This window comes from Kogia breviceps, chromosome 19, assembly GCF_026419965.1.
Source record: "Kogia breviceps isolate mKogBre1 chromosome 19, mKogBre1 haplotype 1, whole genome shotgun sequence".
NCBI lineage: Eukaryota > Metazoa > Chordata > Mammalia > Artiodactyla > Physeteridae > Kogia > Kogia breviceps.
In genome coordinates this window covers 51,112,111-51,128,371 of record NC_081328.1, presented here as the reverse complement: position 1 = coordinate 51,128,371, position 16,261 = coordinate 51,112,111, and the positions used below count along the sequence as shown (strand labels likewise).

The 16,261-nt window shown below is 43.7% G+C and overlaps 1 protein-coding gene across 2 annotated transcripts in view; it reads right to left on the bottom strand.

The window, feature by feature from the left end:
• GRB2 (growth factor receptor bound protein 2) overlaps positions 1-13,748 on the bottom strand; it is a 72,272-nt gene extending 58,524 nt beyond the window's left edge. The window contains exons 1-2 of one of the 2 annotated variants that reach the window (XM_059048132.2): positions 12,876-13,748; positions 4,954-5,169 (exon numbers count right to left, since the gene is read on the bottom strand). In XM_059048132.2, coding sequence (XP_058904115.1) covers positions 4,954-5,031 — 78 coding nt within the window. In that variant the 5' untranslated portion in view covers positions 5,032-5,169; positions 12,876-13,748. The remainder of the gene's footprint in view (positions 1-4,953; positions 5,170-12,875) is intronic. The other variant, XM_059048133.2, reaches the window with a different exon arrangement.
• Between the last annotated feature and the right edge of the window lie 2,513 nt (positions 13,749-16,261).

The window sequence follows — 16,261 nt, the reverse complement described above, 5'->3', positions numbered from 1 at the left end:
TAAATAAAATACATTTATTAAAAAAAATAAAGATCCTCTAATTTTACACACTGTCACATACTAACCTCACTTCTCTTATTTGATTTTAGAGTTCCTGAAGGGAGAAAGTACATCTTCTATTTCTCCCCCAACTCTCAAGGCAACGTACCCCACGGTGTGGCTCAAGGAGACGCTCTGTAAATGTAACAGTAAAATAGTGTCATCAGCACTGAACCCAAGACCTAGTTCTAAAGAGGTTTAAGAAACTGGTAAAGGAAGTTCGTGCCAGACAGAGAAGAAGACATTGAGATGATCTACTGTTGGTTCTCTTCTAGAGTCTAAGGTCTGTCTTGACAGAAAATAACAACCCAGCTACAGAATGCAATGAGCACAGGTTTGAGAGCTCAAAACAGCCTCTGCATTCCTATGCAGCACTGTCTAAAGTAGCAATACATGTACAGAAGCCCCTAGATGGCAGACCTAACTTTTAGGTAAGCTCAGGCGTTTTGTGTGCCTAGGGCAGAGTATTCAAGGAGTCTCATTTTCAGTGGAGAACCCCTGGGGCTATCTCAAGGCTGCCCTACAATGGTGGGGAAATTTAGGTTCATTTCACCCACATAAGGCCTGAAACTGCAAAAGAAGAGCAATTTCTTCCATACCTAGCCCCAGTGCCCTCCCCGCCCCTCCCCAAGAAAAACACAAGCTTTTATAAGAGGGAAATTAACAAAGGCAGATATATCCAAGCATTAAGTTCTATTTATGGCTTCCAGTAAGATGTTTTTAATTTGCTCTCTCTTCTCAGGGCAGCACAAGTCAACATGTGGACAGAGAGTAAGGAAGTGGTCTGCTGGGGGACGCGAGTCAACGTTCAGCAAAAGTTAACCAGGAACTCCAAGACAGTGAGAGGGTGTAATCCTTCCGAACCTGGCCATAGGCAGAGGGCTGAGCCCCTATTTCATTATCTTCAAATAAAATGTACTCAGTACCCACGTGCACATGTCCATTTTATCAACAGAGGGTAAATATATCCATATTTCAATCGAGGGAAACTGGTCAATGCTTTCCAGACACTTCAAAACATGATTTGGCTCACAACTAACATCCTAAAGAGCGAGCAAATCAAATCAGAGCCGCTCAAATGAAGCCAGTTACTCCCTGAAGAATCAAAGAAGAAAACGCTGCCTTAAAAAAAAAAAAAAAAAAAAAAACTAATAGCGCTTAAGACAAATCAATGTCCCTACTCTTCACTCAGCTGTTACACAGAATTATGAGACAAAGGGCAACTACTGTATCGTCACTCTTTTTTTGGGGGGTAAAGCCACAAGATTACTAACAAACAGCTAACGGCCACCATTCAAAAGCAATAATGGCATTATGACTTCATATGCCAGTTATCTGCCAAACTGGAAAGAACCAAATATATATATGTATGTTTCTCTCTCCCCAAAGAAAATCTGGAAGTAAATGTGAGCACTCTGATTCACTTTCTCTCCCATCATAAAAATTTCTGGGAGAATATTAAACAGTATCATCCTAATTGTAGGATAGGAAAGAAGAATATTACACTTGTTCAAGAAGTTTACCAATTTAAGGTGGAGAACTTATAAAATGTGCATGGTCCAAGACTAACTTTAGTGGTAGTAAACACGGAAAGTTCTTGTCTAAAAATTCTTTAAAACAGACCTCAAAGTTCACAGTTTTGTTTTGATTTGTTGCTTTAGTGCTAAATGTGCAACTGGATAGACTTAGAGAAAAAATGTGAACTTCCAGGCTCAAGTTTCAAGTTTCTAGGGTAAGCTTAATGAAGAAATCTAATTTGTATTTCAGTAAACAAACCAAAAAAACCCCCAAGCTTGGCCCCAAAGCATTTTTGTCCAAGTGATAAATGTGGCTACTTGAGTAGCCAATCTATTTTTTTCCCCTTTATCTGAGTAGCCAATCTTATTATGATATCAGGAGCAGGCTATCTGCTGAAAATAGTAATCACCTAAGAAAACATCAAATTATCTCCTCAGTACATCAATGATACAGAGTAATTTAGTAGTCTAAGTTATGATTGCTGATCTCTAGCTAAAGAAATAGAAACATCATGTATTTCTCTCTAAAACCTATATAGCTGGTTCTGTCTGCTTTGATAATTTAGTGCTGACTTTGAGAATACCGTCAAAAAGCTCACACACCTCAGAATGGGAGAAAATATTTGCAAATGACAAAGGATTAATCTCCAAAATTTACAAGCAGCTCATGCAGCTCAATATCAAAAAAACAAACAACCCAATCCAAAAATGGGCAGAATGGGACTTCCCTGGTGGCGCAGTGGTTAGGAATCCGCCTGCCAATGCAGGAGACACAGGTTCGAGCCCTGGTCTGGGAAGATCCCACATGCTGCAGAGCAACTAAGCCCGTGCACCACAACTACTGAGCCTGAGCTCTAGAGCCCGTGAGTCACAACTACTGAAGCCTGTGTGCCTAGAGCCCGTGCCCCGCAACAAGAGAAGCCACTGCAATGAGAAGGCCATGCACTGCAATGAAGTGTAGCCCCCAACTAGAAAACTAGTTTTCTCTAGTTCTTGCTGAAACTAGAGAAAGCCCATGTGCAGCAATGAAGACCCAACACAGCCAAAAATAAATGTAAATAAATTTATTTTTTAAAAAAAAGAGTAGCCTCCGCTCGCCCCAATTAGAGAAAGCCTGCGCGCAGCAATGAAGACCCAACGCATCCAATAAATAAATAAATGAATAAAATTTAATAAAAAATCAATTTAAAAAAAAATGGGCAGAAGACCTAAATAGACATTTCTCCAAAGAAGATATACAGATTGCCAATAAACACATGAAAGAATGCTCAACATCATTAATCGTTAGAGAAATGCAAATCAAAACTACAATGAGATATCATCTTACACCGGTCAGAATGGCCATCATAAAAAAATCTATAAACAATAAATGCTGGAGAGGGTGTGGGGATAAGGAAACACTCTTGCACTGTTTGTAGGAATGTAAATTGATACAGCCACTATGGAGAACGGTATGGAAAAACCAGAACTACCATACGACCCAGCAATCCCACTACTGGGCAAATACCCCGAGAAAACCATAATTCAAAAAGAGTCATGTACCAAAATGTTCATTGCAGTTCTATTTACAATAGCCAGGACATGGAAGCAACCTAAGTGTCCATCAACAGATGAATGGATAAAGAAGATGTGGTACATATATACAATGGAACATTACTCAGCCATAAAAAGAAATGAAATTGAGTTATTTGTAGTGAGGTAGATGGACCTAGATACTGTCATACAGAGTGAAGTAAGTCAGAGAAGAACAAATACCGTATGCTAACACATATATATGGAATCTAAGGAAAAAAAAAGGTCATGGAGAACCTAGGGACAAGACAGGAATAAAGACACAGACCTACTAGAGAATGGACTTGAGGATATGGGGAGGGGGAAGGGTAAGCTGTGACAAAGTGAGAGAGTGGCATGGACATATATACACTACCAAACGTAAAATAGATAGCTAGTGGGAAGCAGCCGCATAGCACAGGGAGATCAGCTTGGTGCTCTGTGACCACCTAGAGGGGTGGGATAGGGAGGGTGGGAGGGAGGGAGACACAAGAGGGAAGAGATATGGGGATATATGTATATGTATAGCTGATTCACTTTACTATACAGCAGAAACTAACACACCACTGTAAAGCAATTATACTCCAATAAAGATGTAAAAAAAAAAAAAAAAAAAAAGCTCACACAGTTTCCTTCTCCTTAAAGAGCTCTTTATCACCTTCTATGAAGTACAACCTACATTTCTAACATTACAAAAACTACTGTGCAGGTAACTTCAAAGCAGAACTCTACACCTTGGGCAGTGAACAAAATAATAACTCTCCATAGGTCTGCAAAACTTAAAAACAAAAGTCACTAGTCCTTTTATAAAGAATCATGTTTCTGTATTTCCACTTTCTTCTTCTTTATAAAATCCTAATAATTTCATTCAAGAGTAGTAAACAAATGGATGGCAAATTCCAACAATCAGGTTTAGAGGAAAAAGGTCAAAACCTGAGACACAGTGAAGACTCAAACATTAAATTTCAGGTTTTTCTCAGAGTCGATATACTATTTGATAACACCCACCCATGTAAAAATAAATTACATATCCAAAAGAGCAAGCTGCTCCAGTCAATTGGGTAAACAACGTAATTAACATGTGACAGGTGGAAGGCGAACCTCATGTAAATAGTGGGGCTCAAACTGAGCTGCAAACTGTAAGGAAGCTTATTTTTAAACTGTCAGCAGGTTTCTTTGGTACAATCAGAGTTTAATACGGGGTAACTGCGCCTCAAGTTTAAGAAAATCAAAAACTGGTACAACAGCAAGTTGAAACCTTGTTACTTAGAACTCCATTAGTTGTTTCACAAAGAAAAAGAAAACACTGAAGTTCTTTAATGAGTTTTGGCATGTGCTTCTAACCACCTCTCTAAAGTAGGGGAAATTAATTTCTAACCTACTAGGATCACATTCCAGAATGCAAAAATCTTTTGACTATGTGAGATAAGACTAATTGAGTGCTTTTACAAAAATACTTCAAGTTTGGGTCTTTTAAAAAAATCCTCTTTTTTTTTTTTTTTTTTTAATAAAACTCTAGTAGATTAAGTAACCCAACCTACTCATACGCTTCTTTACTATAATCATATTGCTCTGACTTTACCTGAATTACCAATATCAACAAGCACTGAAATGCTCAAGGCATTCACACAAAGGCAGTTAAAGACCACACATCACACCAACCCTCTGAAGTCATGTTTGATATTCTACTCAGCATCTAGCTCTCCAAATCACACAGGATGGTAAATGTTAAAAGTGGGCAATGAAAAAAGAACAAGCACAGCTTCTTTGTGTGTGATCAGGGCACAAGAAGGCAGGTGAGTACAAGGAGAAGCCATCTGAGCGTTTGCTGGGCATCAACACTTACCTTGAGGATGTCCCCCCTTTTGAAGCTCAGCTCGTCGTCTGCGGTGGCTTTGAAGTCATACTTGGCGATGGCTTCCATTCTGAGCGGGGCTCAGGGCTCAGCAGCCTGAAGCAGGGGGGAAGGGAGTCTTCCCTGCTGAAGCAACCCAGTGCTCTGGGCTCAGCCTCGCCTCTCAGCTGGGACTCGCTCCTGCACAGCGGGACACACAATGCCACCCTGAATCAGAAGAGCAATGATTGAGAGAAGTGGCCGGATCGAAGGCAGCCCCGCCCTGCCAGTCGGCCTGCCGTCCCAGCCCCCACGCCCCCTGGCTCGGCCCGGCTCAGCCCTCCTCCCTCCCTTCCAGGCAGGAGCCCTGAGCTCCTCCTTCCTCTTTCCAGCCTCAGCCCCCAGGCAACTGACAGGCCTGCCGGCCAATGGCGGCAGCTGCTCGAGCTGTTCCAGAACACACTTCCTCTTCCCTCCCGCTGGGTGTGCTCGGTGTGCAGGAACCGGCTGGAGTCCGAACTGTCTCCGCCTTTCCTCCCTCGCCCCTCACGCTCTTCTCCAGGCACGAAATGCAATCCACGTAAAGAAAGGCCTCGCCCTCAGGATGGCACCCTACTTTTCTCAGTTATATAGGCCTCTCTCCCTCCTTTCTCCCTGCCAACCTTTCTGGTATTTTGAAACTGTTGGGTCCCCTATCCACAGTCAAAAGCCAGCAAGGTGGGCTTTGGTCCTGAGCTGCTTTAACTGTTCTCAGAAACTAAATCTTGGTCTGCCCCTAGGAAAGTGGAAGAAACTGCCCCTAGGAACGTGGAAGAAACTGCCCCTAGGAACTACTTTCTTATTCAGTTTGCTACTCTCAGCATAGGCAACTCTCCCTCTCCACTTGCCAACTGTGATGGGCAAGCTCAGGGGACCTGAGAAAGGAAATCCAGCTCAGAGCCTTTGGTGGGTGGAGACCTGCTCGTGCAGAAGGCTCCCTATCCCTCGAAGACCCCCAAGACTTACGGGGCCCCAAAAGCCCTTGAAAATAGACGTCCAAGGTTCAGCATTCCAAAAGCAGCCTCTGCATTATTCCTAACTAGCCTACGGAGCAAGGCTGAAGTCCTAATCTACACTTGAAAGCAATCCCTTTTTCAGAATCCTAGCTACTGCCCAAGAGCCAAACAGAAGCCTCTCACAGTTACCCCTGAGAACAGGTGCTTTTCTCGTTGTCAGGGGAGTACTAGACTGATCCAAACTGCATTTTGCAGGCAAAGATTCTGTAATAACCTTTAGGTAGTATACCAGGTGATGGTGAACCTGGGCAGTACAATCACTGCGGAAGTGAAGAGTCTCGAGCCCTGAATATGGGACACAACCTAGACCTTCGCGTAACTAAAGGAAAAGGAAGCCCCATTCTTCTTTTGTCAGTCACTGTTTTCATACAGGCTAAATAAAAGCAGAAAACAACACTGACACGGGCAGAACGGGGACGGATTATTTATAGTGACACCCTTTGGTGGATAATTACCACCTAGCAGAGAACTCATTTGAGGGGCACGAGTGATTATTATTATTCTAAAGTTAACAACTGGGGCATTAATCAAGCATAGCTACAAAAGGACTAAGGAGTAAACCAGCTGGGAATACTAAGGTTAGAGGGAAATGAGTATTACCAAGGAGAAAGAATCACCCAGTAATAAAAAGTCCTTCAGCCGAATTGTGAAGGCCAAACATTCCACTGCAGGTAAACTAATAAACTAAAGCAACATTTATTCATTCTATCAGGCCATACCTAGGATATCCTGTGTTGTGCTGGCTCTAAAACAGGAAAGCAAAAAGAGTCCCAGCAAATTAAAAAAAGAAAAAAATTAGTCTCAGTATTTTCGTGTGTCCTTAAACACCCTTTACTTATACTCACCATAGTTACTTATTTATCAAATGAGTCCATATACATAATTTTAAAAGTCAGAGCATTAAAAGGCTTATGAAAAAGAGCATTCCCTACCCCAACTCACAAGCAATCACCCTCAATTTTGTTTTTAGCGTTCCCCTATGTTTACTCACAGTATTTCTAAATAACACCCTTCTACTGCTGTTCCTTAATTTATTCCAGCCGTCACCTATCACCTGAAAGATGAGGCCTTAGCTGTTCCGCCCCTGCCAATTCTGCCTTGCCCCATCCCAGTAATGCCACATATTCCGGTTTAAGCAGTAGGTATTACATTACGAAACACTGTTCACTGGTGATTTAAATAGTGTATGATAACCAACCTTCCTTTCTAGTACAATCCTTCAATTTTTCCTGGAATTAATAACTGTTTCTCCTTTTTTGCCTACTTTCCAGTGTGTACCTACTTAAAACTTTTTACAGCTGCTCCAAAATCTCTGCTACATGCCTATCAATATTTTCCATACCCTGACCTGACCATTTATTTTCACTGGTCTTCAGGTCTGCTTGTTGGGACTATGTATCAACGATGGGAAGTTGAAGAATAATTGCCCAGATCCAAACAACTTTAGAAGTTTCATTTTTGAAAAACAGAAATCAGACAGAAAGCTAAAGCACTGTCACTGTCAAGGTACTACTAAGGGCTTCCCTGGTGGCGCAGTGGTTAAGAATCCGCCTGCCGATGCAGGGGACACGGGTTCGTGCCCCGTTCCGGGAAGATCCCACATGCCGCCTGTGCTCAGTGAGAGGCCCGCATACCGCAAAAAAAAAAAAAAAAAAAGGTACTACGCAGTAGGCAGGGCATAAACCTCCATGTCATTCATGACTCCAGACAGCTGCAGTGTGACTGAACTGCCAGATCATAAAAACCAGGAGTTTTCAACATTTGCTCTCCTGCTTGTTACTCAACTTATCTACCACACATTTCCTAGAGAAAACTTAAACAGACAACACTCTTGAAAATTGTGTTTCAAGTAACAACTGCTTTGTAAGATACAGTTTAATAGGAATGAAAACCAACCAATCAATACTTTTGCGGTGGTGTCAAGTAAAAATAAGCGTTTCACAGAGAAAACTAGAGGAGGCCAGGTTATTAGGCTATCCACTGAAAAACATGCAGGCTAAAGAAATTCAAAAGGGTGTGTTTCATTAAAGACAAAAAAATTCTATCACATACACCGCATTAATTACTTAAAAAGGAAGAAAGAGGGCTTCCCTGGTGGTGCAGTGGTTGAAAGTCCGCCTCCGGGAGGATCCCACATGCCACGGAGCGGCTGGGCCCATGAGCCATGGACGCTGAGCCTGCACGTCCGGAGAGACCACAACAGTGAGAGGCCCGCGTACTGGGGGGGAGGGGGGGGGAGGAAGAATGTAAAATGTTTTTAACAGAGTAGATGTTGCTGTAAATTTCTCAAGAAAATGGGCTGGGAGTACATTTAACCCTGAAGCCTGATGACAGAGTATGTCTGAACTGTTACCAGCACACACCCTGCAGCCCATCACAAGCAGAGAGTTTTAACAAGGCAAGTGCAGCTTACTGTTCATTTAAAGCAATACGCACTGTATCGTAAACTGCAGTCTCCTAAAGGTATTTGCAGGATTTTATTTTCTGTCTTCCATTCAACTCTCTTCTTCCCAAAATTCACAGAAAATAAAATACGCGACACTTTACTGGGCCAGTATAGCTTAGTGTTAAGCCTGCACAGTTGGTAAAGGCAGGCTGACCCCAAGTTCAAGTAATGACCTTGATGCTTACCAGCTGTAATTTTGGGCAAGGCTTTTTAACAAGCCTCAGTTTTCTCATCTGTAAAATGGGTATAATATCACCAACTTTATAAGATTCACTGAGCATTGAATTAGGTAATACAGATAATAAACATTTATGAAGCACTTTAGACAGAGCCTGACATTAAGTCACTCAAATTAAGTTAAAACGTGACTCTACTTAAAACATATTAGATATGTGTCTTCATTATTAAAAATGGCAAATTAAGGCTTACACTGCCATGGCCCGGGTTCAATCCCTGGTTGGGGAACTGAAATCCCCCAAGCTGCATGGCACAGCCAAAAAAACCAGAACAAACAAAAAAACAGCGAATTAAAACAGTGAGATTTCTTTCACCTACTAATTATCAAATTTTTTAAAGATTTATAACATCCAGTCTCTGCGATACTATGGATAAAGAGATTCTCAGACTCTTTATCCAATGTTGATTAAATTAATGTTTTGAGCAGCTACTATATGCCTAACAATATGCTTAGTACTGGATTATAAAAATAAAATCACCACAGAGCTCACACTCTATCAGGGAATTAATTAGTTCAATCTTTTTGGAGAGTAATTTTACAGCATCTATTGACAAATTTTAAATACATACCCTTGGGGCTTCCCTGGTGGTGCAGTGGTTGAGAATCTGCCTGCTGATGCAGGGGACACGGGTTCAAGCCCTGGTCTGGGAGGATCCCACATGCCACAGAGCAACTAGGCCCGTAAGCCACAACTACTGAGCCTGCGCGTCTGGAGCCTGTGCTCCGCAACAAGAGAGGCCGCAATAGTGAGTGGCCCCCGCTTGCCACAACTAGAGAAAGCCCTCGCACAGAAACGAAGACCCAACACAGCAAAAATAAATAAATAAAATTAATAAACTCCTATCCCCAACATCTTCTTAAAATAAAACAACAAAACACCCTTGGACAAGCAATGCCACGTCCCAGATTTATCTCACTAAAATAGTGACACAAATACCATGTGCAAAATACATGTATCCCTGATCAATATCCATGAGCATAACAAGAAATATCTTTCTATATAAGTACCAAGATTCATTATTATCAAGTTTTTTTAAAAACTGCAGAAAATTAGTTTATCATACTTATATAAAATAATATATCAGTGTGTGCTAAAAAACTTCAAAAGGTTAACAATGATTACCTCTGGAAGCGAGTTCACAGAATATTTTTACTTTCTGTACCATACACCTCAATTGTATTTTCATTGTCTTTACTATAAGCGTGTATTGCTTTTGTAGTCAGAAAAAAACAAAAACTAAAATCTTACTGATGCTCTGGAGTTAGACCTGGATTCAACTGTCACTGTACCACTTACTAACTAGGTGGGCAACACTGGAGAAATAATTTACATTCTCTAATCTCTAGTGTCCCTCAGCATTAAAATGGGGAAAATAATAGCATCTACAGCTTATAAGGTCATTTTGCTAATTAAAAGAGACAGCACCTGTAAATGCTGAGTCCCTGGCATAAAGTGCTAAGAGGTATTAAACCAGCATCACCAGTACCTCTTCAAATATCGGTCCACGTGTTCTCAGTAAATCTAGAACTTCCATTTACATACGGACTCAGAAGAATGCTCTGGTAGGCAAATTAACGGTCGTATTAAGTATAAACTAAAATTAAATACCTCCAAATCAAGCCCTAACAATGCTCAAATATTCACACATATAAAACTAATCACATCTATAGTCACTTATTCTACTGGGCTTTTAAACATTTACTGTATATATACAGAAAGTGTACCTTTGAGTAATTTAAAGCCACATTTCAGTTTCATTAGTTTACGGGTGCATCCTGTAACAACAGTTTTGGTTCTTGAATCAGCTACATCAAACTCACCCCATTCAGGGACTGATTCACTGTGAGCTACCTTCTGGAGTTCGGCAACGTAGTGGCCTTAGCCCGGAACCTAATTTTAAGTAAGATTCACAGGTAATTTTTATGCATTCTAAATTTTAAAAATCACTGCTGTGCTGTAAGAGTGCCTTGACTAGATTTTAAACTTTGCATCTCAGACAATGCACTACAATGTCTTTGCATAAAATGACAATAATACATATTCACTTGGCATAACTGGGAAAAACCCAACTTTGACAAATAAAATGAAAGGCTCTCAATGGCCGTTCAGGAGTGCTGGAAAGTTCTTCTGAATTAAGCAAGTAACTATCAATTAGTTTCTCTCAGGAGACCATGGTGGGTCTCTACTCTGTATTACTTCATTTCTCCAAAATCTATTACTCTTCTGTTCTAAGTAACAATTAGAATTGCTGCAGCATAACGTGCAACATAACAGGAATTATTGAGAAAAACCTTTAAGTACCACCAACTTAGTATTTAAAACCTAAGAGTAGTCCCTCAAATCTGAATACACTGGTTGAGGAAGGAAACTGCCTCAAACATTTAAATGCTTTCTTTTAGTATCAAAGAAAGCTGATTACAAGAATTAACTTTAAATTTTAGGATTCAGAAAATTTTGAACAAAGGAAGGAGCAACAGAACAAATTTCTTTCTTTCTGTCAAAAAAAAAACAAAAACAAAAACCAAACCCAACAACAATAACAAAGAAAGCTTATTATAACAGATGCAGGAAAAGACACCTTATCTTAGAAGGCTGGTAAAGAATAAATTAATACTATTACAACGGGCAAGCTTTAATTCATTCATCAATGGTCTAAATAAATTCTATTCCCTTAAATGTTTCAAGCTATCTTAATTCTATTGTAATACAGGACTATGGTTGGTTTTCGTTTTTAACATTCACCACCCCCACTAAAAGCCAAAAAAAAAGTCACACAAGCCCCAAAATGACCCAATCTCCCTTACTCACTCACATAAAAGAGACATAAGAAGAAAAGCATGAGCAGGCACAAAAACATGATCTAAAAGTGAAGAAAACAATTAAAATGCAAAAACACAAGCTACACCTGTGACCGAGTGGCAGTATTGATTACTTAAGCTGAATTCAATCCTTTGAGCCTCCCAGTTCCCAGGGGGGAGAACGTTAAGTCTCGCATGGCTCTCTAGCAACCCTTCTGGCAGACTGAAGGAACACAGTGGACGCTCAAAAGTAAAGAATAAAGCAGGAAAGAGGGCATCTTCCCGGGAGAGAAACGGGATCTTTATATGAGGGAGAAAACGAATTGTGCCAAAGAGCCGAAACCTCGAAAAATTATGGCAGAGAGGGGACAAAAAGGAGGAAGGGGAAGTAGATTAGACAAAAAGGGGGGGGAGGGGACAAGTGACTTGCATTATACGAGTAAACATTTAGTGTCCGCAGTGGAATGGACAGAAATAGAAAGGGAAGGCAACAACTGGGGGGCACAAAGTGAAAGAGGCACTAGAAAGCCAAAGAAACTAACGCTAATTTCTCTCGTGTCTTTCCCACTTTTTTCTGATAATCCACAGAACCAAAAGTCAGACCGCGAGGCACTTGGCTCCTCTGCAAATTATATTCTTACTGCATCTGAAGCCAGCCTAGTTCAACTCCCCAAATAAGCTGTAACTCATATGTAAATCATAGACACGGAGAGCGCTGCAAATGAAAACTACCAGTGATTCCCTTCCCTCTCTTACTGAAATCTCTTCTCGCAGCATTCCAATCAACTGCTGCTTATTTTTCTTGACAAACGTTTTTCAGAGAGTAGTCAAAAAAAAGCACTACAGAAGCAAAGGCATCTTGACTGGCTCCAGTAACAAACGTCCTCTCTCACAGTATTAATAAGGTTGGTGGGTTTCCTCCCAAAATTCGACCCCGAAACACCAGGAGACGGTGACGTGGTGACCGTGCAGGTCGAAGGAGCATCAATCACATTTGCAGCCCTCTGCGAATCCCCCGCCTCCTGGACCAAGTCAGATTGACTCACAGAATGAGTACCCGTGTTCTCGGGCTTCTCCTGGGCCCCTTCTGGGCAAACCCCCACGAAAAAGGCACGAAATTTAATTAGGAGCCCCCCCAGCCTCTTGCCCCGGGGTCTGGAGCTCTGTCCCGAGCCAAGGGTCAGGGGAGGAAAGGTCCCCAGGAAGGAAGCGCCCCAGAAGGGGAAACATGGAGCCCAGAGCCCGGGGATTCCGCTCCCCGCCCCGTTCCTCACTGTCCCGACCTCCAGGCCCGGCAGCCCTCAGTACGCAGGCCCGAGCCCCCCGGGCCGACTCCCGCTGCGGAGAGGGGAGGAAGGGGCAAGGGAGCGGCGCCGCCGCCGCCGGCCGTACTCACCGTGGCGCAGCTGCTCCGCTCCGCGCCCGGCCGGCCCCTCCGCAACGGTGCGAGCGGCCGCCGACCCTGCTGCTGCTCCCCGAGGGCAGCGACCGTTCCCGCCGCCGTCACCGCCACAGCCTCCGTCGCCGCCGTCGTCCGGTCGCTGAAGCTGTACTGCCGCCTCGCTTCCGCTCCTCGTCGGGGTCCCGCGAGAACTTCCCCGCGCGGCCCCGCCCCGCCCCGCCCCCGCGAGACTTCCCCCAGCGGAAAAGGCCCAGAGCGCAAGCGCTCCTCCTCGACCAGGCCCCCGCAGGTAGACCAGCTACAAGCCAGGGCGCAGGCGCCGTGCCGCCCCGCAGCAGGTGGCACCGGCAGGGCTCCAGCCTTGGGGTTGCTGTAACCCTCTCGGTGCCAGAGCGGGTAAATAGAGCTCACCCCTGAAGGGAAAACTCTTATCCACGTCCTTTCCCCTTCCACCAAACCAAGGCAATTTGGCTGGGGGGTTGGAAGGAGAATCTCCCTCCAGCGTGAAGCACTCCAAATAGAGGACCAGGTCTTGAAATATTTGAGAATCCGGTCCAAACAAACTCTGCAGTATTAGATGAATTAACGTAGTCGCTCATAGATTGAATCAAGCGTCTACTACATGCTAAGCGTAGAAGGTACAACGACGAACAGAAATCCTGGCCCGCAAGGAATTCAGGGTCTAGATTCTACATTCTAGAAGAGTGGAAGAAAAGTAAACAAATTATATCCTAAGTCCTGTTAGAATTATTTGGAGAGTGCTGAGGAAGCTAAAAAGTGTGGGGGGGGCGCTACTCTGCCCATCTCAGAAAAGCCTACCCAGAGAAGGTGATTGTGGTGACGTCTGAGCCGAGTCTTGGAGGATGTGTAGGAGTTCGCCAGAGAAACAGGGGTAAGAGCATTACAGGTGAACGGAACGTCACGCACGTACAGAGGAACGGAGGTGTGAGAGTCGTGTTCTGTGAAATGCTAAGTAGTTCGATTCGTAACCGGGGAGTGGCAGGAGATGAGGCTTGTAGGAGTAACTCTTTCTTTTTCAGTTCCAAAACCTCTTTCCAGTTAAAGGAGAGAACAGAGCATCTAATGGTAAGGTGCTTCCTGGAAGCCAACAAAATAGCTAGAGATGAGAATAACCAAACATCTGATTCGATAGAGAAAACAAGCCCATTGAAATAAGGAGAATGAATTGTTCTTTCACATCAGCTGCATGTAAGGCACTATGCAGGGTGATAGATGAACCCAACAAAGCCTCTGCTTTCAGCAATTTGTCATCTAGAGGGGAGTTGCCTAGTCTGCAAGGCAAAACAGTTGGCCCTAAGTGTCACTGAACTACATACAGGACTGCAGAGGAGGGAGCCAGTTACTCGGTGCTCAGGTAATCAGGGCAGACTTGGTGTTTGAACTGCAACATGAAAGCAGAGAGGAAAGAGGGATGGAGTCAGCCAATATTTCAGATTGGCCAGAGTTTAGGATTTAGTGGGAGGAATAATGAGAGGCACGGCCAAGATGTACAGTTTAGGCTTCATTGACAAGTAACAACCTCGGAAGGGTTTTGAGCAAGAGATGCCTGACATGAGGTGAAAATAACAAGAGGACCATCTATTCACCACCCGATGTATACTAAAGTCATAGTGTTTCTACAGTGGATAATATCCCCATTTTACAGACTGGGAAACAGGCTTAAAGAGGTTAGAAACTTACCCAAGGAAACCTAAATATAGTAGTACTGAGATTTGAGCCTAGGCCTGTCTTATTCTAAAACCCGTATTTTTCCCCCACTTTGATATTTTGTTCTAGAATGGTGGCCAGAAAAAAAAAAAAAAGAAATTAAAGGGAAGGACTTAGCTGCTGAGCACAGAGGAGAAGGAAGTGAGGGGAAAGTTGCAGTTCTTTGTTTTGAGTGGGGAGAACGGAAGACAAATTTGCCAGTCAAGAGGAGGAGCTGGGACTTCCCTGGTGGTCCAGTGGCTAAGACTCGGTGCTCCCAGTGCAGGGGGCCCAGTACAATCCCTCAACAGGGAATTAGATCCCACATGCTGCAACTAAGAGTTCGCATGCCGGACTTAAAGATCCTGCATGTCGCAACTAAGACCCAGCACAGCCAAATAAATTAATAAATATTTTTTTAAAGGTGGGGAGGTGCTGACTGGGCAAGAAGTGGTGGGGCAGGGCATGTACAGGGAAGGGACAGGTAAGAAGATAGTGATGCCGCAGTCTGGGAAATGTAGGGTTCATCATTCTGGGAGACATGCCGGTAGAAATATCCAGTACACTGTCCAAAAAGCTCAATGCATTCATTCTTCCTCTCCACAATATTAGCTGAGCATCTACTCTGGAAACAGCAGGATAAGCTGTCACAGAGCTCGCAGTCTGAAGGGGAAGACATACCGCTGAGAATATAACACTCTCAGGACTGGCAGCTTTTTTTTTTTTTTTTGCGGTACGCAGGCCTCTCACTGTTGCGGCCTCTCCCATTGCAGAGCACAGGCTCCAGACGCGCAGGCTCAGCAGCCATGGCTCACGGGCCCAGCCGCTCCGCGGAACGTGGGATCTTCCCGGACCGGGGCACGAACCCGCGTCCCCTGCATCGGCAGGCGGACTCTCAACCACTGCGCCACCAGGGAAGCCCAAGGACTGGCAGCTTTGGGAGCACACAGCAGGCGACCTGACCTAGTCCAGGATCAGGGAAGACTGAGGAGAGAGGTTTCAACTGAGACTCTGTTAGCCTGAGAGGAAAAGAGTATTCCAGGAGAGGGTACAGCATGTGCAAAGGCCAGACAGTAAGAGAGAATTCCAGGAAGCCATTTACAGCTGGGATGAAGAATGTGGCACACAGGTGAGGCATTTGGAGAGGGGCATGCTGGGCCTTTCCAGGGCTGCTAAAAACTAGGGATGTGAGGTTCTTCCCTGGCATCCAGTGGTTAGGACTCCGCGCTTCCTGGACGGGGAACTAAGATCCCGCTTGCCACTTGATTCTATGAGATACTGAAGCAGGGGTGGGCTGTGGTCAGCTTTTCATCTACAGAATACGTTCACACTCTAGCTGCAGAGTGAAAAATCAATTGGAACTAATCTATTTATCATCTACAAGATAATGTCCTAAGATCTGTGCAAGACCCTCATGGATCTGGCCGCTGCCTGCCAGCCCCACTCTCTTGGTCTCTGGCCAACACACACTCCACTAATACGAAACCACTGTGGTTTCCGGAAGGTGTCATGATCTTTTGAGTTTCTGTATCTTTGCACATTCAGTTTCCTCTGCACAGTTGGTCTTCTCCCCCTTCTTTAGGCCCCCAAGTCAGTTTTAAGGTTTCTTCCTCAAACTTCCCACTGGACCTCCAATCTCACTGCTGCATAATGGTTTGTTCACTCTCCCCCCT